We start from the raw sequence: 21,945 nt of genomic DNA, 5'->3' as shown, positions 1-21,945 counted from the left end.
ACATGATCTTTACCATTTTAAAATGTATTTGTGAGCTATAGCATAACATTTTCCCTTCACTGGAACAAAAAGTCCAAAATCTGTTCCACCATGACCCTCACCCTGTGCACTTCATGAAGACATGGTTTGCAATAATTGTAGTGAAAGATCTCTCAAGTCTGTATAACTTCATGTTCCATCAAATCTTAAACTTGCTTACTGAATAATAAATGTACATTATGCTGCAGTATATATATAAAAAAAAAAATCACAATTCATTTCCTAAACAGCACCACCCCATGTATTTTATTCCTTATACAAAATTCTTTATCAAAAGTTTGAATAAAACAAACTTTTTTTTTTTACTACACATGCATGTTCCTATTGATTAGATCTAATAAAAGAACTTTTGTAAAATGGAGAACAAACGAGATGTAACCAGACTGCCTCACAGTCAAACATAGAGATGGAAGTTTAATGGTTTGGGGTTGTTTTGAGTTAGGGAAGGTTGGAGACTTATTCCAGGTCAAAGGAATACTAAACCAACACGTCTACCATTCCATACTTTAACTGTCTATAGTGTTATTTTCAACAATGAGGTGTAGGTTTGGGATGAAATGCATGTATCCATTCCATTCTGCAATTTTTCATGTAATTCTGTCTAGACTGTAGTTAAGTGAAATCAACTTCAACATATAAGAAGACCATGACATCAGCTTGACATCTAAAACATACATTCAAAGCTGTTATTCGTGCTAAGGGAGGATTTTATTTAGGTGAAATAAGAAAAAAAAAAGACCAGGTGTTTTCAAACTAATAACATGCACTGAATTAAACATTTTCTTTACCCAGATCAAATGAAGAATGTTTAAACTAGTTTATTAGTTAAATGTTTTGAGATTTAAATCCCAGTCAGAGGATATAAAGACAAGAAAAATAAACACTCAGTAATTTTATACATAAATGAAATTAGTGGCTAAATAATCAGAATCAGAAATAGCTTTATTACCAAGTAGGTTTACACACACACAAGGAATTTGACTTGGCATCAGAAGCTTCCAGTGCAGGAGAAAGTACAGACATAATATAACAAAATGTAAGTAAAACAGACAATTAAATAAACGTATTTTTTTGTTTTTGTGCCTGGCTGTTCTGGAGGACGGAGCTTTGTAGTGCCGACCAAAAGGCAACAGTTCGAAGAGAGAGTGGGATGGGTGTGTGGGGTCCAAAAGCGATTTTCTTGCTCTTTTCCTCACTCTGAAGGTGTAAAGATCTTGGAGGTTGGGCAGTGGGGCACCAAAAATCCCATCAGCAGTCCTGACCATCCACTGTAGCCTCTTGATGTCTGATTTGGTAGCTGAACCAAACCAGACAGTTATGGATGTACACAGGACAGACTCAATGATGGCCGAGTAGAACTGTTTCAGCAGCTCCTGTGGCAGGTTGAATTTCCTCAGTCGGCGAAGGAAGTACAATCTTTGCTGGGCTTTTTTTTTTTAGCAATGAAGTAAATAAAATAGGCCCACTTCAGGTCCTGAGAGATGGTGGTACACAGAAACTTGAATTACTCCACTGTTGTTACAGTGCTGTTCATGATGGTGAGTGGGGGAAGTGCTGGGGGATTTCTCCTGAAGTCCACAATCATCTGTCACTGTTTTGAACATGTTGCGCTCCAGGTTGTTGTTTAATTGCACCAGACAGCCAGCTCTTTAACCTCCTGTCTGTAAGCAGACTCAACTCCATTCTGGATGAGGCCGATGACTATAGTGTCGTCTGCAAAGTTCAGGAGCTTAACAAATTTTTTTTTTTTTTTAGGTTGCAGTCATTTGTGTACAGGGAGAAGAGCAGTGGGGAGAGAACGCTACCCTGGGGAGCACCAGTGCTGATAGTAAGAGACCTGGATGTGAGTTTTCCCAGCCTTACTATCTGCTCCCGGTCAGGAAGCTGGTGATCCACTGACAGATTGAGGTGGACACGGAGAGCTGGGTCAGTTTGATTGAGAGAAGCTCAGGAATGATGATATAAAAGGCTGAACTGAAGTCTACAAACAAGATCCTTCCATAGGTCCCAGATCTATAAGGATGTTGAAGAATATAATGCAGTCCAATGTTGACTGCATCATCCGTAGGCTCTGTAAGCAAATTGAAGAGGATTCAGCAAGGGTCCAGTGATGTCCAGGCCAGGACCAGTCTTTCAAGTGACTTCTTGATCACAGATGTGAAAGCAACAGGTCTGTAATCATTAAGAGCAGTGATTTGGGTTTTTTTGTGACTGGAATGATAGTGGAGTGTTTAAAGCCAGCATAGAACTACACACAGCTCCAATGATCTGTTGAAGATCTGAGTGAAGATGGGGGCCAGTTGGTCAGTACAGACTTTTAATTGAATGAAGGGGGAGGCAGGAAGAGGGGTTGCAGAGTGGGTAGGTGAATGTGTGAAGTGCACATTCTTATTATTATTGAATCATAAGAATGACCTCACACACGCGTCTGGAGGAACGTACACATTCGCGAGAAGAAAGAGGAAAACTCCGACAGTAAGTGAAAAGGTTTACAGTTTATGAAGAGTGCCTTTAAATTAGGACAGCATATACTTTTCAGCGATGTTACAACCGAACACCAACTTTCGTTGATAACACAATCCACCACCTCTCGTTTTCCCGGTTCCAACCTAAATAGCTGGAAGCCTAGCAGATGTAGCACTTTGTCCGGTATGGTTTCACTCAGCCAGGTTTCAGTGACGCACAATGCAGCAGAGTTTGAAAAGTCCTTGTTGATGAGGTGAAGTAGGTTATCCGTTTTGTTAGGAAGGGAACGGACAATCGCGAGATGGATGCTTGGCCCTTTTCTGCGTCTGTACACACGTTTGAACAGCAGTACCTTCAACAAAACGTCTCAATAACCAAACACTGGACAAATATTGACTGGGATGAATAATGACTAAACACAGAACAAACAAAAACAGAAAAATTCGCGGCGCCATCATGCTTGAATGCACAATAAAAAGGTAAAACTTTAGTCTTTGGTTGACGACAGTCAGTTTCCAGCTGTTTAGATTAAGATGCTTCATTCCATTTTTAAAGGCTTCCAATACACTTAACCCTAGCTTGCTTTTACTATACATCTGGATATCCAGGCACAATAACTATTCCTGGTTGCATTATATTTATTTTCTACCTAACTTGCCTTTAAATGCTTTTAAATGTGTTACAAAACATTGGAGCAGAAACAATGAGATAGAATAAAGTCCAACTCCAGCGTAAATATTGTTTAAGCATATATTCCTGAGAAATAGAGCTGAAATAAATATGCATAGCTCAAATTTTTTGTAAACTTTATTTTGAAAAAATCATACACACAGCTAAGATCAATACATATTGATACATAATAATGACCAGCAATTCATAACTGGAATTCTTAATATTTCAACAAACATATCTCAATGCCAGCCTAGCGTTCATCAGTGAAACAATTTGCCTAAAGGCCTATAAAAAAAAGGAAATAAGACCAAGATGGTTTCGTTTTAGTTGAAATTAAAAACTAAAAATACAAAACTTTGGTCTAGTTCCATTCAAAATTTATGTCCATGTCAACCAGGGTCTGGAAGGAATTTTTTTTTTTTTTTTGACATCCTTTTACTTCTTTTACATACAGAGTTGAAGAAAACAAACCATTGAAGTTGGCTAAAAAGAAACCCAGTGCTCATATTTACTCAGGAGAAGCTGAACATTTTTTGTTTATATAAAAAAACAAACAAACAAACAAAAAAAACGATCCTTTCGGCTTCTCAATAAACAGTCCCACAAACATTCCACATTTAGAAAAAAACAGACATTTTAGATACAGAGAAAAAAAAATGAGTTGTTTAAAAAAAAAAAAAAAAAAAATAAAAATAACTAAATGATGGTGTTTTTAACACTGATGAAGCGCTTCCTTCATCCTAAGCCTGAAGCTGACAGATGCCTCAAATTAATGAGCGTGTTCTGTGAGCACCCTGGCACTCGATCAAACTCATTTTAAGTGCCCATCAACACTCAGTCTCTCTGCATCTTTAGACAAGTGGAACTACGACCGCGCCAGCTTAGCCTCGTGAGCTTTCAGCGTTCCTACGGCGTCCTTCACAGCGTGGTAGATGATGTTCTTCACCTGGGATAGTCACACACAAATCATCGAGTGTTAAAAGCTACCCTTTCCCTGAGGAGCTCAAATGACAGGCAAAAGAGTTTGCTTTGCATTTAGGCTTTAGAAAGGGTTTAAAATCTCTGGAGCACATACCTGTAGCTTGTCCTCGTGGTTAGTGTGTGTGGTGGACAGATGCCGGAACTCCTGCGTCAGTCTGAAGCAGTGCTTCACGTGCTCGGGAGAGACGAAATCCTCCGCTACCTTAATACAGCTGTAGAGGTTGTGCACCTAGACAAACACGACATATAATTAAAGCATCAAGAACAATCATGGTCTATGATTCAAAGGTTATCGTTATTGCCTTACTCATCAACTTCCTTACTCCTATTGCTCTCTTTTGTGTCTGACTGACTTCCCAAAAAACGTAGATTAGATTTCACAACTATTTCAAAACCATGATAGTGGTTTTTTATGCTCAAGGGCCAAAAAGTGTCAGCTTGGCAATACTAAGGGGCTTGAACAATTTCCATGTAGTAACTCAGAGCCGTTACCACTAAGCTACCCCTTCCCTATTACAGGAACCGAAGGAAGAACCTTTGGTCTAATCCACATGCTACAGTCCAGCCTCAAGTACCATTCCCTCATAACGTTTCCACACACAATGGCTACGTGCACAGAAGAACATGGTACTACTTGCCAGAACAAAATGAAACATCTAATCTTGTCTTAGCAGTTCTTCACACTGCCACACTGATTAGTTTTGGGGTTTTTTCCCCCCAGAGCTCTGCATTTACTCACACACACTTTCTAATTCAGCTTATAATGAAATATTATGGTGATCATGGGTCTGATTTTAGGAGCTGGATACTAATGGATTTATGAGAATCAGTTAGACGCATGCTGCATGTTCTAAGGTTGTCAAGAAATTTTTATCCAGTTTTTTTTTTTTTACAGATTTTTACAGACAAGTGAAAAGTTTTACGCCCTTTTTTTTTTTTTTAAATCTATTTATTTTAGTCCTATGAGCTTGACCTTTTAGGAGCTTCATCAAATGTACATCTACGTGCCTTTTAATTAATTTAATTAACCTCTCCACACACACACACACACACACACACACACACACACACACACACACACACACACACACACACACACACTTTTTCACCTTAGGAACCTTAACCTCCTCAACAGTACTTTCAAATAGTAAAATTTCAGAAAGATGTTATGCCCCGATGGTAAGGATGGAAAGAAGCACCGTCCTGCTATGCTCTGAATGTTTTTGTAAAAGGTTACACTTTTCACAATGTTCCTTTCTCCATGCCGATGTTGGATGCTCACCTGATGAGGCGCTCCAGCTGGAATAAACACGGCGTCTCCCAGGAACTGGATAATGGACCAGCCCTGAACTCCGTACTCTTCATACAAGCGGCGACGCAAAACCTGGTCCAGATACCAGCTCTGGTCGTGGATGGGGTCGTGATCTGGAGGGTTCTCCTGACCCTGCTCCTCTCCCACCTTAAAAACCAAAACAACAGTTTGTCAGGAAAAGGATTTTATAATGCTGCATTCAAAACCAGAACAGGTCAAATGCTGAGCGGCTTGTAATTTTATAAATAATTGCACTGGACAAATATAAACAAATGGAAGTGAATAATTGATGACGTAGAAGGCACTGGACTGGTTCAAGAATTTTACAGGATTACTACAGCCTGTGACTTGTGGTACAAATAAAGGAGAAATCAATTTTATACAGCAAATGAAAGCTAGCCAGAGTTTGAGAGCATAAAATCTCTTCTCAGATACATATGAAAAGGTATTGAAACGGTATAAAATGCGCTGCATCACCATCGCAATGATTCATAATGAATGAGCCTTTTGTCCTTCATCATTCATTTCTCCCATTGGTAGTCATCAAGTCAGTGGGACGTTCTCACATTTAGAGTTCAACCTTTAGAGCAATTCTAGATATTTGCACAAAGGAATACAAGATCAGTTTTCCCTGCGGTCTTACCTTGCGTAGGAGCTCGCGGATTTTCTCTGCGTCTTTAGCGGCATAGATGTGCCAGAGCGCTCCTGGCTTTTCCTTCCCCTCGTACACCCTCCTCTTAGTCATCTCGTCCACGTCGCCCTCCTCGATGGTGATCGAAACCTCTGTAGTCATAACGGAGTGATAAGTGAACCAACATAAACCTAGAAACAAAACTGCACAGAAGATCTGTCTACTCTGTCTGGACTAAAGCGGAGCTGATGCCTGATAGGACGCTGGAGGAACTTTCATTTGCTTCATCAGCGCAGAAGGAACTTCCCCCACACACACTAAGTGCTTGACTAAATTACCCTAATGGTGATTAAATTATGGGAAGTCGGGGACAGGCTTAATCTGAGGCAGAGATGAACATTAAATTACAATATTAAATATGGACTGTAAGTAGGAATGCTGCATGAGTGCCTGGTTATTTAAAACAATTTTATGAAAGCTAGAAACCTGTTGAACTGTTAGAAATTCAGCTAAATTTATATATTCATAGATTTTAAAATGATATTTTCCTTTAAAAATGTAAGCAGATCCATATAATGAATTTAAGATTTTGTTTCTGAAGAAATGATAGAACAGATAGAAAGAATGAGTAAAGAGGAGACAGCATTCATTCACCAAACAGTATAAAGCATCCAAGACTGTATTTTAACCACACTGACTCACACCAACCCCATGACCGAAAAGAAAAAAACCCCCGATAAAATAAAAGAATAAACAGGTGAAAAAGTATGACATCGTTCACCCAGGAGAAAACGATCACCGGCAGTTATGTGGTGCATTAAATACACTGTTTTTGAGGAAGTGCAGATCTGACCCACTTTGGTCGCATGATGTGAGAGAGAAGAAGTAAAAGTAATAGAGCAAAAAGAGCGTCCTTGACCTGAAAAACTTTCACATAACCTTTAAAACTACAGTTGGGTGGTGTCTCCATCGTTTTACTAAACACGGTGTGGACCGGTCACAAACAAAACAGGACATGCGCTCACAACACACAATATTAACTCATAGTCATTGTTTTTTTTCCAGCTCAAAAGATATAAAATCCAAAAATCCTTGATTAAAAACATGTGAAAGCAATAATGTTATTTACTAATTATGGACACTGATTCTGATTTATAATCAGCATTGCCATTTATTTAGTTTGCCACACAGAACAGAGCATGGAGATAGAAAGAGAGAGAGGAAAATAAGTGAAAAAGAAAAATTAAAGACAAAAGTTAGTCTGAATTATCATGCCTATGAGGGAAACAAATGATTTCTGTGAAAAAAATAAAATAATAAATGCACAGACCTTTGTGTCCAGCGGGGTCTGCTTCTGTGAATGAGAAATGGTGCCACAATCAAAAGAAGCAAGACCCTGAGCACCTGAGCTAAAAGCCACCGGGAGGTGACAACCAGGATGCTCTTGATCTACACGAAAACTGCACCATAAAAATGCTTAAAGGCTAACTGATCTGCCTATTAGATAAGCTATTTGACTCCTGTTGCTGTTGAGAAGTGTGTGCGTGTGTGTGTGTGTGTGTGTGTGTGTGTGTGTGTGTGTATTTATCTCAGCTTCTCTCTATTAAGATTATATATCTATATATAAATATTAAAAGAGAGAAGCTGAGTGACACTAACCAGGACCCATAACTAAAGGAGAATGTGTTTTTTTGCAGGAAAGCTTGACAACACAGAGACCAGGGCCCGGTCCTTCGTATGTCGCTCATGAAATCCAAAATTTGCTATCCCTTATAAATTGGGTTAATTTGTACATTTTTAAATGCACCCAAGATTTTTGGAAGTTAGGAATTGACTGAGATATGTGTGTGCTCCTGTTTTGCATTGAAAAGGCAAGACACTAAGATGAGCAAGTCAGTGGTTGGTTAAAGACAATGAACTGGAAACATGTGGCTGTTAAAAAGTCCAAGTTATTTTTTTCTCGCATACAATACATTAGGACATTCGCAGAATAATGTGGATACAGAATCAGGAAATCAAAATGCTTGGCTGTGTCTTGCGTCAGGCTGAATAGGGTTTTGAATATAAAACAATTCTTATATATAAAATTAATTTTAAAAAAAGACAGAACGATGATTTATGCAATCAGTGTAACATATAGGACCTTGCAGTAATAGACTCAAATGAGCATTGGCACCCTGACCAGTCTGATGCGCTGACATTTCTTTTACAGACAGGGTTTACTTTTACAGGAACTCGTCTAAGGGATGGACCCAGACAGCCTATCCTTGCTCCCCTTGCTCATGCATCCAATGCTCACTGATGTATATGACCTTGTTGCTGGTCCACCAGGTTGCCTTTCAATGGACAGTTTTTGAGAAGTACTAATCACTGTATATTTGGAACACCCCAAAATGTATATTTTACAGATGCTCTGACTCAGATGCTTAGAAATCACAATTTGTCCCTTATCTAAGTCACTCGGATCATTCCCTAGTCATTATTTAAGCTTCAAATATCTGACAAATCCAATATCATGGTAAATCATCAATGATCCGATCCTGGTAACGTACGAAGGTCGGGGCCCAGGACTGTAGTGAATAGCAAACAACAATACAAGATAATGTACAGCAAATCAGAAGAGACAAAACAGGACTAAAGCCGAGTTGAAGCAAAATTAAAAACAAACAAATAAATAAATAAAACACATCCATAAGGCACTGAACACTTGGCATGGGAGTTGTTGCAGGAAGAAAGCTGACACTATGGTGTACTCTGGTACTCAAGTCAACATTTTGCATTAGCACACCAAGATACCATTTTTTCCCCCAAATGTACTTTTTTATTAACAAATTTTATTAACACCAAGAGTGCTTACCCTTTTCATGATCGTCATTCCCCTCTGGAATTCCCACATATACCATCACGTTAACAGCATCGGACACATCCAGATGCAGATTAGTGGTACCGACCTTCCTGTCCTCTGTTGATATCAGACCTGGAAAAAAAGAATGGAAAATACAAAATATTATAATAACTATCCCAAGGCAAGAATTCTCCCACATATATACACCTACAACAAACTAGGCACAGATACCCCCTGTGCCAGAAACCACCCGTTGTCTTACCATAGGCATTGTACATCTTGGGACCCAGATCTGGCCGCACAAAGAAGTTAGGAAGACGGGATGCCAGGTTCAGTCGTCCATCTCTTTTTGTATACTCAGGTAGGGGAAGATTTTCCATAAGGTCATCAAACCTGAAGGCAGAAGACAATGCTTCTGTGTTTAAAAGTCAAAGAAATTGCCTCTAGCTTGAACCTCAGCAAAGTCGTTAAAAAGCTGACCTTGTAGGCATCATGTCACGGAAATCTTCTCCAGGTGGCCAGTCTTTAAGTTTCAGTACCATCGGCTGCCCATCAGTACCTTGCAACCGTTCTGCAGAATCCATACAGACATGGATCAAAAATCAACATAAAACAAAAAATGGCTCCTCACCACCCAACATTAAAAGGTTCACGCTAAACATTAATTAGGAAGGATGACATCAAAGAATGTTAATATTAAAAACACCTATCACTTACTCGAGATGACCTGGAAGCCATCCCAGAAGTCTCGGACCTTGACGTCAGAGATGATTGCGCAGTTCCTGCAGTTGACCAGGTCTACATCCTGATCTCCGAACTCATCACTGAAAGCATCCGGCATCCACAGATAAGATTTCAGCTTCTTGTGGATGCCCGACACCAGCACCGGCTAAACAAAGAGACAACACCTAATTAGTCTTCTTGAGTATTGAACTGCTCAAGAATACCACGTTGATACCGAACCCTCTAAACAAGTGATGAACCCTTTCTGTAGCACTGAAGACCCTGTAGATGTAAGCTCTTCTCAACTTTTGACTCCCCCCTCCAAATGAACCCTGTCCTCAACTGCTAAACCCTTTACTAAAGATCTGAACTCCTTTCCAAGGTATTGAATTCCTGCAGTAGTACCGAAACCTGTCCTCAAGTGTTGAAGTTGTGTCTGTATACACAGTTCCCTGTAGCTGGAACACCTCCTGGTACTGAACCCAAATGTCAGGTACTGAAGCTTGTCGTTCAGGTGCTGAGCCCCTGCTTACAACACCTATCACCTTACCCAAGTCTGATGGTGACCATGTTGTTCAAAGACATATCTACTGCTTACCTGGCCCTGTTTCCAGCACTCACGGAAGATCTTCCAGTTGTTGCTGTTGCTTGGGTCCTGAAGGCAAAGGAGTCGGCCATCACACAGCCACGTATGGGAAGTGTGGGGATCAAGTACGCTCAGACCCATCACCCCTTCTCTGCGTGTAACATTGCCAGGCTCACTGCCCTCCCCTGACCCAGAGACTCGACGACCCTCAGCTTTCTTATTCTCCACCACCGAGGCAATGATGTGGTCCAGGATGGTGGGTAGACCTCCCTTTGCTTTATCAGCCTGCATGCAAGAAAAAAGAGAAATGGTCACCATTTTCCCTCCTCAAAAATCAACATTCATGCAGTAGCAAGTGAAATATACAGTGCATCTGGAAAGTATTCACAGCGCTTCACATTTTCCACATTTTGTTATGTTACAGTCTTATTCAAAAATGAACTAAATTAATTCATTTTTTCAAAACTCTACAAACAATATCCCATAATAACAACATTAAAGAAGTTTTGTTTGAAATCTTAGCAAATTTATTTTTGACGTGCATTGTTAACTGTGGGACCTTATAAAAGTGTGTGCCTTTCCAAATCATGTCCAATCAACTGAATTTACCTCAGGTGGACTCCAATCAAGCTGTAAAAACATCTCTAGGATGATCAGTGGAAATGACGCACCTGAGCTCAATTATAAGTTTCATGGCAAAGGATGTGAATTCTTATGTACATGTGATTTCTATCGGTTTTTATTTTTAATAAATTTGCAAAGAATTCAAACACACTTCTTTCACGCCTTCCTCATGGGGCATTGTTTGTGGAATGTTTGTAGAAATTTTTACAGGGCTTTCGGTACACGTGTAGTGAATGCAATCCTGCTTACGTGCATGGTTAAAATCTAACCAAGCGTATAAAGTGGAGGACCGCAAGTTTGTTTAGTCACCGCCTCGAATTTTGAGCGCAGCGTTAACGTTTTTAAGAAATATTTTTTATTAATATTATTCAACTTAAAAACAAACAATGCCAGGGGTGGGGTATGAAAAAAAAATAATAATTTGAGTTAGTGCAGTGTCACTGCGGCTACTCACTCCGTACCGGAAATACGACTTGTACTGTAAGAAATTTGTTTTGTGCTTGCACGAAATCGCTGCAACTTCCTGCGTTTTTACAATAGTCTAACAATATGAATTCTTTTGAGGGAGTGGATGAATGAAAGATGGAAGGAATGAGGACATTCGTTAAAGTATGCTGAAATAAATAGAACAATTAAGTAGAACATATCTTTAGAAAATGTAATATTAAACGTACCACGTATTACATTACTGTAATATTAAACGTACCAAACTGTTTTTCCATTTTTTTTTCTCCCGTGATTTACACCGAACAGTAAATTTTGTGTAATGTTACACCCTTAATATATAACGTAATTTCTTCTCACCCCTGCTGAAGAGGAAAATACTGATGGGAAAGGGACTCCACCATCAGGAGCCTGGGGCAGTTTGCCCGGGCCAGAGTTGAGCAGGTCCCGCAGACTGGTACCTTCAGCTTTAGGCTGGGTTGGCCCAGAGCCCAGCAGTAGGCTATTGAAAAGCTTTGGAGTGGGGCCTGCTGGTTTGGACAGAGTGCTGAATGCATCCAAACCAAACGGAGAACGAGAATCACGACTCATCATGGCCCGGAGGGAGCCAGAGTCTTGAGGGACTGAGAAGTGATAAAAAAAAAGAGGCATTACCAAATGTATCGGTGAAATATTCCATTTGATTCATACTTATATCAAAATAACAGTCACAGAGAGGCATGAAATTATCCCAGAAACAAAGCAAAGTTGAAGAAGTTTCAAATGATTTTGTCAAGAAAGTGACATAAAGCAGTCTACCTTTAGAGTCGTCTTTAGCCTTCTGTGTGGCTAGGTCAGCCAACCAATGTAGAGCAGAGGAGTTACCCCTAATATCTTTAGAACCAGGGGTAAGGGCACTGGCAGGACCTGCCGCGGTGCTGTTAGCACTGCTGCCGGATGTGTCAGCACTGTTTCCCTCTGCATTGGGTTCTACTTTCACTGTGGCCATCACCAGATCCCCGTCTGGATGAGGTGTTGTTGAAGTAGACGCAGCCCCGTCTCCTGTGGTAGAGGTTGTCCCTGACTGCAAAATGAGGGCTGAGTCAGTGATGTTCTGCTAGAAAATTTACTAATGGAATATTGTTATAGATTAATATAAATCTGAATAAATAAATTATATAAAAGGTGTACTTGTGCAAGGCCATTGGGTGCATTGGGCCGTGCTGCAGGTTTGTTGAGCCGGCTGGTACAAGGACAATTGGCTTTAATTCCCCATCTGCCTCGAGCAGCATGTACCATGTCCCCGATGTTGTAGAGTGCTATGAAGCACAATAAAAATTCAAAATTTCACATTACATTAAAGATCACAAAATCCTTTCCTTATAAACACAACACTGAAGTAGTCCAATTTGTTGTTAGTAACGTATTCAAATTTAATATATCTGGATCATATTTCGAAAATCCTGTATCCAAATACGGCTTAAATATCATATATCAAACTGAAGGTTCACAGTAAACATCAGTGCCTACCCGTGCCAGGTATAATCTGAGTGGGCATAAGGTTCTGGGGTTCGTGATTTTGGCCTTTAGCACATTTGAGCCAGGAGAAAACTTCATCATCTGGGTTCTCCTCTACATCTGCATGAACAGTGGAAAACAAGTATTTAAAAAAAAACAACAGAACAGTGTCAGTGGTTACTCTTTAGCTACAATACAGTGATGCTCACCGTCATGTGGCTGGTTTTTTCGTAGCCGGTAACAATCTAGACACACGCCAAAACCGCATTTGCGACACACCCAGTGGATGTTAAAGAGCGTCGTCTCACAGACATCACACATCTCTCTCACGCCCCTCACTGCCCGCTTCCATGCCACCTTTTCTGCTCAAACACAAACAATGCATCAGCACACAGGCAAGAGAAATCACAACTGCAGTTCACTGAACCCAAGATCCATTCAGAATATCCACATAGAAGGACAAATAGTAACTTACGGTGAGGTTCCACCATCATCATAGCCTCTTTCTCAGACATGACAAGCTGGCAAAACTGGTCACCCACATTAGCTAAGATGTACTTCGATGTGTCCAGGTCAAGGCTTTCCTGTGTATTTGAGGAAGGTAGCCATAAGCCCATGGCCATACTGTCACTCTGCTGCGGGGTCAGGAAGCCCTCCACACGAAGCACTCCCTTTTTTGTAAATGCTAGCCTAGGTATAGGTGGGAAAAAAGGTTTTAAACATTTAAGCAAACTTGAGCATGAATTTTTATATCTTGTATATCTACCGATACCATGCATGCTTTAGGAAAAGGCATCAACTTCCATGCTAAAAAAACAGAACCAGCAGTAGGAACCTAGAATCTTGAAACCTGCACCAGTCCATATGCAGACCCCACACGTACACTGACCTGCGGAAATGGAAGAAGCGGCAGGCCACATTGGGGTCATCCTCCTCCAAATCCTGCTCACGGGCCTTGCGATAGCGCACAAGACGACACTCTCTGCACTTGTGCAGGTGCGGAGCCACAGTTATGCAGGAGCCATCCTGCAGGAAGGCTTCACCAGACTGCTTTAAACGTCGCACCTTATTCTGGTCTTTCAGTATTGACTGACCAACTGCAACACAGCAACAAAACGCAAGTCTCTCACTGGGGCTACTAACGATCCACAGAAAATATATATATATTTTTTAATGTTTTGAGAAAAAAAAATATCTTTAAAATGAACATGCACATAAACAATAGATAAACAAAATGAATACCTTTCTATCTATGCAAACGAAACAGCATGTAATGAAAAACCCAAGTGATCTATAAAAGCTACCTTTGAAGGGTTTGCTCCTTTGCCTGCTCTTAGCAGCCTGGACTTTGGCCTTCTGCACATCCGACCCATCTGTAGATGCGGAGTGCATGACAGGCATTTGGGTTTGTTCAGTAGAGTCTTCAGCTTCACTCAAATCAGACAGGTCACTGTTTGTACTGGAGTCAGAGTCCCGTTTGCTTGACTGACAGCGATCATCCAGAGTGAACTTCTGCGATGCTTGATCAAAAAGAATGGGGGCTGCCTGATCTTCTGAAAACACACTTTCCATGTTGGGACATGCTCCAGTCACACCATTCGTAGCCTCTTCGTTTTGTTGGAGCTCTTGGTCAATTATGTGCTGTGGCATAAAAGACACAGCAGACGAGGAAGAGCAGCCAGGAAACTGGGAAGATAGGATTCCTTTAGGGGGTTCAACCATGGTGAATAAATTTGATTGGCCACTAGTGGCAGGTGGATCTTGGCTAAGAATACTGCTGCCTCCTGCAGACTGACTAGTGGATACTGGCGGGGACAGATTTGGAGTGGTCACCCCTCTAAACGGACTATTCGAGACTGCTCCGCTATAAGCAAGAAATGGATTAGTCTCTTTTGAGGCTGCCAGGAACAAGTTCTCATGAGGTTCTGAACCCTTGCTGGCTAGCCCTGCCAAACCAAATCCACTAGCAGGGCTAGCACTGGTAGCATTTCTCATGCCAGCACCAGGACTAGTCAGTGCAGCAGAGCCCTGAACCAAAGAGGTCCCAAGCCCTAAAGCAGGTTTAGAAATGTCCCCTGAACCCAAAACAGGGTTGCTGCTAACAGCTGGGGGGAAACCGGGAGCCAATTTTGTCAGTGGGTCTCCTCCTGTTCCAAAAGATTTGTTTATTAAAATTCCATTACCTGCTGGCATGACATCAGGCACTTTGGGTTGCTCTTTTACAGATGCCAGGCCACCAGCTGGTGCAGAACCAAACAATCCTGCAGATGCAGAGGCAACAACAGCCTTTTTTAGGCCTTCAGAAGCAGCAGCAGGCTTGAAAAGGGTCGGTGGCTCCTTGTTAACGTTTTTTGCCAAAGCTGTGAAGTAGTTAGAGTCTTTTGACTGGCCTTGAGTGATACCTGGGCTCTGAGTTTGTGTTTGAGACATACATTGAAAGAATAAGTTCTGTGATGGATTAGATGCCTGCTGCTGAGGTTCTTGTGGTTTAGCAAAATAAAATCCAAAGGGCTCCTTGTTCTCCTGGGAAGCTCCATTTGTTTGTGCAGGGACGTCACCGAACACAGCCCCGCTAGACTGCTTAGGCTGGGAAAGACTGACTCCCACAGAAGCAAGTGTGGTAGTCTTGTGGGTCTGAAAAAAAAATCTAAAATTATCTCATTGTGAACATTCAAAGACAGCATATTTGCTTTGTGTATAAATAGAGTTATTTTAAAAGGCCACCAGAGAACACTGATTAACTGCCATATTATTAACATGCTTACCTGGCTTGCTTCAGGAAGTGATCCCCAAACAGGCGCTTGCTGGTTGACTTCTGGGGTAGCAGAAAGGACCACGCTGGGAGCATTGTCTTGGGATGGTGAGGAGATGGTGACAGGGCCTGGGGATATCAAAGGAGCAGATCTGGGAAAGGCTGAAATAATTCCATCGTCTCTTTCAGGTGCCAGGGCTGTGGAAGCAACCTTGGATGCAGGAGCTCCAGGCACCAAACTAGGCATCTGACCCAAAGAGGGAAATGTGGTAGAAAAGGCAGATGGCGCAGGCTTCAGAGGCGGTGGAGTCAAGGTGGATGTGGGAATTGCTGTGGATGCCAGAGGACCTGTTTTGTCTTGACTCAGGGTGGTGTTTCCATTCTCCTTAATGATCCCAGTAGATCTGCTGCTGGAATGTTCCTGCAAAAGAACAAGGGCTATTAGCAATGCAGTTAGCTCGACCTTGACTAGTGATGATGTTCTCCCCATGACCTCGATCTCATACATCCCAAGCCTAAAACGCGACCACTGAAAGGGCTTCTCTGTCCCTTATTACCGTCGATTCACAGTCTGCAGTCACCAAACCGCTGTCAGTCTGGCCGTTTGGTTCAACCTCCCCTGTTCCTTTAAATCGTTTCAGGGTCACGTCCTCGTCTCCTTCGGAAGCTGTCCGACGTCGGCGCCCACACTCGGCCTTCGCTCCCTCTGCCTCCTTCCTTTGACGATCCTGAACATCGCAAAAAAAAATATGTAATGGCAGTCTAGTTCGGAAGTGCCAATAAAATTGTTTATAGTGAAGTGACATACCTCATCTGCTGAGTCCACAGCCAGCCTTACATGAATGACTCGTGGGTCAACAACCTGTGTCTCTTCTCTCTGAAATGTAAAACTGGAGTGAGTAAAACAAGATGAGGACACTGATACATTGACAGCGAAAGGGGTAGGATGAGAATAACGCGAACCTGGTCCATGGTTATCTCCATAATATGTGTGACAGGATCGTGCTGAGACACGAGCCCCTGCGACCAAGGTTCTTCAAACTCGGGCTGGTACACCTGCACCCTTCTGCCCTGAATTGTGTATGTCCCTATCAAAGTAAAGAAACAACACATTTGTTCGAGATGCTACAATTAATCAGCATTGCATGCGGTGTCATTTTACAGGTCAACGCAGCTGACCTTTCCTCAGTATCTCCTGCAGTTCGGAGTCCCGGTGCCAGCTGCTGATGGCTGCTTGGAGTGCTGGCTGCTCCTGCAGGAGTGGATGCCTCACATCTTTCTCAGCCTGCACAGAAACCGATACCTTGACCATGAACACCAGTTCATGTTTATACAGGTAGAAACATGTCTAGTACACTGTCATAGCAAAAATATCATAGTGTTTCAACCCAAATCCCACCCCGGTTTTTGGGGCCAGATTTGAAACTTGAAAACACTACCAAAATCTATTTCTCTTTTAATGAATTTTACTTCGTCTGAGATATTCCTTCCATAAACATAGCTCTCACAAAGAGTCGAAAAGTAGCAAGTTGTAGTATATCACAGCCAACCTCAAATCTCTGGAGTGAACTTCCACTTGGGAGAAATTCCAGTTTTCTAGTTCCAAAGAACTCAACAGGAACCAGAGATCCTAATCCGACACGGTCCACGAGTGGCTGAAACACCTGATGGACAGCGGGAACAGGAGGAACACGAGCACATCAGTTCATTACCTGTCAAAAATTTTAGAAATTCTGCAAATTCGTGTATTTATTTATCCCGATTCAATTAACTGATAAACACTGTATACTTAAAGCTCTCCACCATTACAGCTGTAATGTTTCATAAAATCTAGCAATGATCCGATTCAATGTGTCAACATTACCATAACAATGCAAAGCCCGAGAGTGAGAACGCAAATTAATATCTACTATAAGTTTGATATACTTCAATCGACTGTAACACAAGGTGTAAAGAAAAGTCCACTTAATTTGAAACATTGAGCCGGAATCCAAATTGTACGTGTCTTGTAAAGTGTGTTTAAGTAGGTAATTTTGTTCTCCGTCACCTGTTGAATCCTAATGATATAGCTGCATCTTTCCGTGTTCCTCGGACCAGCATATTGCTGCCTGGATGGGTCTGTACACTCACCAGGGCAGGCCAGTGGCTGGGAGACGTTCCTCCGGCTGGGGAAATGGACGAATCATTTACTGGAGCCCACACGACAGTGCTTTCCATCAGAGCTGCTCGGACCTCATCACCGTACACCTGCACCCAGGAGCGCTGCCTCCACGGGCTGTCCTCGAACTCCAGGAACACCTACGGAGAAGGTGCGGATTTTACATTTTGCATCAGCGGTACAGCTGCAAACAAGAAAAATCAGGAACGTGTCTAAAAGTGACTCTTGAGAAAAAAATGAAAGTGGAGAAAAACTCCTGTACTGCTTTATCGATCAGAGTTTTAAGAACAGCTAATGGGGCTGATTCCAACCTGAAACACTGGATCAGTACTACACCAGATTTAAAATTTTCCCCAATCCGCACTAGTTGCGATGACGGTACACGGTCTCGCAGGTAAACGCCCAAACAAGCACGGCTTATTTTTCAGCTCTCCACCAGCAGACAGTTTAAATCATTTGGCGACTGAGAGGATGTCCTGAAAGACCAATAAGACAAGGAATAAGACATGTGGAGGTGCTGTGATAGGAAAATAACCAACAACCAGATTGTGGGGTGCAGCCTGACACAAAAGAAAGCTACGGTTTCCCTTAGAAAGTTGATTGTTTTCCTAAAACAGCATGTCCCTAAGTGAATTATTCCTATTATACCACAGCAATTAGTTAATCATAAGTTTAGATTTATCAACAAACAATGTCACATCTTTATTTGTAAGAAGATCAATGATATTTTTGTTTTGTGCAAAACCAACTCTAAGATTGAGCGAATTAGAGCGAACACGTCAGTGAAAGCACGCGATCGACATTACAGTCGGCACTACAGTCAGAGCTGCTCCTACAGAAAATCAACAGATCGGAGAATTCAGCACCGCTGTGGTCTAAAGATGTTACACCAGAAAGAGAAAACTGATTGGTAAGTTCTTACCTGATACTGACATCCTCTTAAAAGAAGCTTGTAGGAAACAGATTTGGTTAATAAGTTATGCGAAATGTCACCTCCAGTCTTCTGGAATGTGTCAATCAAAAATCACATAAAATACATCAATTAATCAGATGGGACCATACACTACATGGCCAACAGTTTGTAAACACCTGACCATCACCACCACGTGGTTATCTCTGGGGTGCGAGGAGGACGTCGCTTCCCACGTTTAGACGGCCGTTTGCTGTTATAATAAACTTCACTCTTCTGGGGGGGAAAAAGGCTTTCCAATAAATTTCAAGTGTCCCTGTGGAGAATTGTGTTCATTAAGAGGACAGAAGCATCACTGACATCAGGCACTGGTGTCAGACGAGGAGGTCTGGTTTCTTCCTCATAACATCCAAGGAAGTTTTTCCTTGCCACAGTCGTGCGCATCAGAGATAAATCCACACCATTCACCTTAACTTTAAATTTCTGTAAAGCTGCGTTGAGACGATGTCTGTTGTGAAAAGCGCTACTGAAATAAACTTGATTTGGGTGTGATAGGTGCTCCATTCCATCAGTTGACGTCAGGGCACTGTGCAGAACCCTGGAGCTGGTCTACTCCACCCATAACACTCCACATCTCTATGAAGCATCTTCATGTGTGGACAGGTTTAGGATGGTCTTATTGGTTCTAGTGAAGGTCAATTCGAATGCAACAGACATCATGTACAACCATGAGCGTTCAGTTTAGTGCTTACGCAGACGAAACGATGAATGTGATGGTCAGGAGTCTACAATATTTTGTCCACATTATGTACTTTGAAGCCAATCAGTTAAAGATCCAGCATTTCAGGCCGATATGGACCCAAACACGGACTCTCAGCATCAGATTGGTGTTTCCTTAATGAAATCTTTTGTACAAATAAATGATTTAGTGAAAATCATGTTGTTGACGTCAAAACCAGTCAACTTTTAATAGTTATATATCCAGCCAAGCAAGAATGGGGTTTTTAGGATGCCAAGAGATTTATAAAATACATCCAAGATATAATGAATAATTTATTTTTATGTACATCTTGATAAAATATTACATTCATAGTTTTTCATAGCCTTTTTTTTTTTCCTCTCCTCATGTATCCAGTCAGGATTTCTCCACCAGCTACCTGTCCTCCTTTCACTCCCTCTCAAATTCATAAATAAATAAATAAAAAACCTAAAAAAACAACAACACAAACCTAAGACACAGTGAATAAAATACCCAAACTTCACGTCTATTGATATTATTTAAATGTGTTTATTTCTAAAATAATTTTTGGAGTGAGTTTTTCTGAGGCCCGTCTCACCTTTTATATTCAGACTGCCTGCTAGCTCTCAGTCTTATAGCTAGTAAATGCTTTACATGCAGTATATCATGACCAGGTTTTTAAAAACATTTTTTTAATTAATTCACAGTTTGATAAAAGTATAAAATATTAAATACATTTTTATAGATTTTACCCTTTAATGTTTGTGTTTTTGAACCCCGTGGACTGTTGTTCGCTGCTGTTGTTATGGGCCGAATCCCAAACGGTTCAGTGCTCCCTTTTTAGGCGCCCTATACCTGCGGTCAAATAAAACCACATGCACCCTAGGTAGTGAACTAAACTCCGAGTCAGCATCCATTTAGCATTCGGCCAGAGTTTCTTTCTAGCTTTATTAACCTTTTTATTTGCTTGCCAATTTGTCTATGTATTTTACGTAAAATTTGTCTGCAGCAAATTATTAATATTATTATTATTTTCACTCTCAATTAGTCTTTTATATGAATTTTGTCCCCTTGGTTTAATTAGTGTTGTTGTTCGGTTTGTACCTCAACCCCAGGACTTGCCAGTCCGATAACACTGACTGCCCGGACGGTCCCCCGGAGCCAGGCCGCCTGTAGGGCGCTCTGATTCACAGCAGCAGCAGCAGGGGCAACAGCAGGGGCAGCAGCAGATCCTCCTCCATCGTTAAGGAGGAGAAGCAGTCTTTTCCCGATCAGACCCAGAGAGTCGCCCATCTTCATAAAACCACCATGAAGAGACGCAAAGCGAGGCTGCTCCTTTCCCGTGCTTCACGAATTAGCTTATTAGCAAGAACCGCTGCAAGCCTCCAGATCGCTGAAAAACACGCAAATTCGCCACCAGCGTCCAGCTTCATATGCACGGACACACCTTCTTTCCAAAGCGTTCTCTCGGTAATATCGAAGCACCTCGCACCGCTCCCGGACAAGGAACCGAAATGTTATTGTTTCCAGCTACGGCTTCTTCTCCGCATCCGCCATTTAGACTCGCAGTTATCAAACGCTCCCCTCGTACACTCTCTCAGAAATGTAGCTACACCGCCGCCTGCTGGATAACCCGCAAACTGCACCGATATATTCACTTTAATGAACCTCTAGTAGTGAGGCATTTTTTGAAGTATTATTATTATTATTATTATTATTATTATTATTATTATTTTACGCAGTGCTGTTTTTGGTATTTTGGTACATCGAATTCGGATTTATTATTACTTATCCAATCATTATTAGTAGATGCATTATATATATATATATATATATATATATATATATATATATATATATATATATATATATATTTAATATATTTTTTTACATACAAAGTGACCAATAATTTGTGACCAATATTTGATATCTTGAACAGCATTTTATACGACTCTGTATGTATGTGTATTGAACAAATAAAATATGAATTTGATATGATTGATTCCCCCCTGGCTAAACTGTTTCTCAAGCATGTAAATATGACGTATCACAAGACTACGGAGACCGAGGCTTGTCCTGAGAATCACATAGATTAACATGGCAGAGGTAGAGCTGCATCTTCGCCTAACAGGAAAATAAAGCCTGGTTTTATTATTTTTTTGGACCACAAAGGCCTGTTTGTGAAAGGGCCATGCATGTTAGAGGTCAGAAAGCACTTAAGTAAATTGATGAATTGCTATCTGACTGATCAAAAAAATAATAATAAAAGAGGCCTATCTGTACCACACTGAAATGCATAAAATCCTATTTATCCTATTGCATTGTATTGTGTTGAATCAAATCAAAATCGGATCACACTGCATCGGAATATGGTTGAATCATATCACATTGCATCGGTAACTGCTTTATATACAGTACAGACCAAAAGTTTATATATATTATATATACAGTACAGACCAAAAGTTTATATATATATTATATATACAGTACAGACCAAAAGTTTATATATATTATATATACAGTACAGACCAAAAGTTTGGACACACCTTCTCATTCAAAGAGTTTT

The 21,945-nt window shown here is 41.1% G+C and overlaps 1 protein-coding gene across 4 annotated transcripts; it reads right to left on the bottom strand.

The window, feature by feature from the left end:
- Window positions 1-3,294: 3,294 nt before the first annotated feature.
- On the bottom strand, window positions 3,295-20,976 carry kdm3b (lysine (K)-specific demethylase 3B). Of its 4 annotated transcripts, XM_046849399.1 has the most exons (27): window positions 20,484-20,976; window positions 18,653-18,679; window positions 17,703-17,870; window positions 17,123-17,236; window positions 16,752-16,857; window positions 16,536-16,660; window positions 16,381-16,449; window positions 16,130-16,300; window positions 15,586-15,993; window positions 14,125-15,454; window positions 13,710-13,917; window positions 13,296-13,510; window positions 13,030-13,182; window positions 12,833-12,940; window positions 12,494-12,621; window positions 12,122-12,386; window positions 11,684-11,946; window positions 10,268-10,540; window positions 9,664-9,835; window positions 9,427-9,517; window positions 9,209-9,339; window positions 8,959-9,078; window positions 7,432-7,455; window positions 6,114-6,253; window positions 5,441-5,617; window positions 4,253-4,387; window positions 3,295-4,123 (listed from the first exon to the last, which is right to left on the bottom strand). In XM_046849399.1, exons 1-27 carry the CDS (start codon window positions 20,676-20,678, stop codon window positions 4,043-4,045), a joined length of 5,397 nt encoding a protein of 1,798 aa, XP_046705355.1. In that variant the 5' UTR covers window positions 20,679-20,976; the 3' UTR covers window positions 3,295-4,042. The 4 variants fall into 4 exon arrangements, with proteins under 4 accessions (XP_046705355.1, XP_046705356.1, XP_046705357.1 ...); XM_046849400.1 differs by lacking the exon at window positions 7,432-7,455; XM_046849401.1 differs by lacking the exon at window positions 18,653-18,679 and having other exon boundaries at window positions 20,484-20,975.
- Window positions 20,977-21,945: the final 969 nt, after the last annotated feature.

The sequence above is a fragment of the Silurus meridionalis genome, chromosome 5 (genome assembly GCF_014805685.1).
Source record: "Silurus meridionalis isolate SWU-2019-XX chromosome 5, ASM1480568v1, whole genome shotgun sequence".
NCBI classification, from domain to species: Eukaryota; Metazoa; Chordata; class Actinopteri; order Siluriformes; family Siluridae; genus Silurus; species Silurus meridionalis.
Note: the sequence above shows the minus strand (reverse complement) of the source record. Positions and strands in the feature narration are given on the sequence as shown.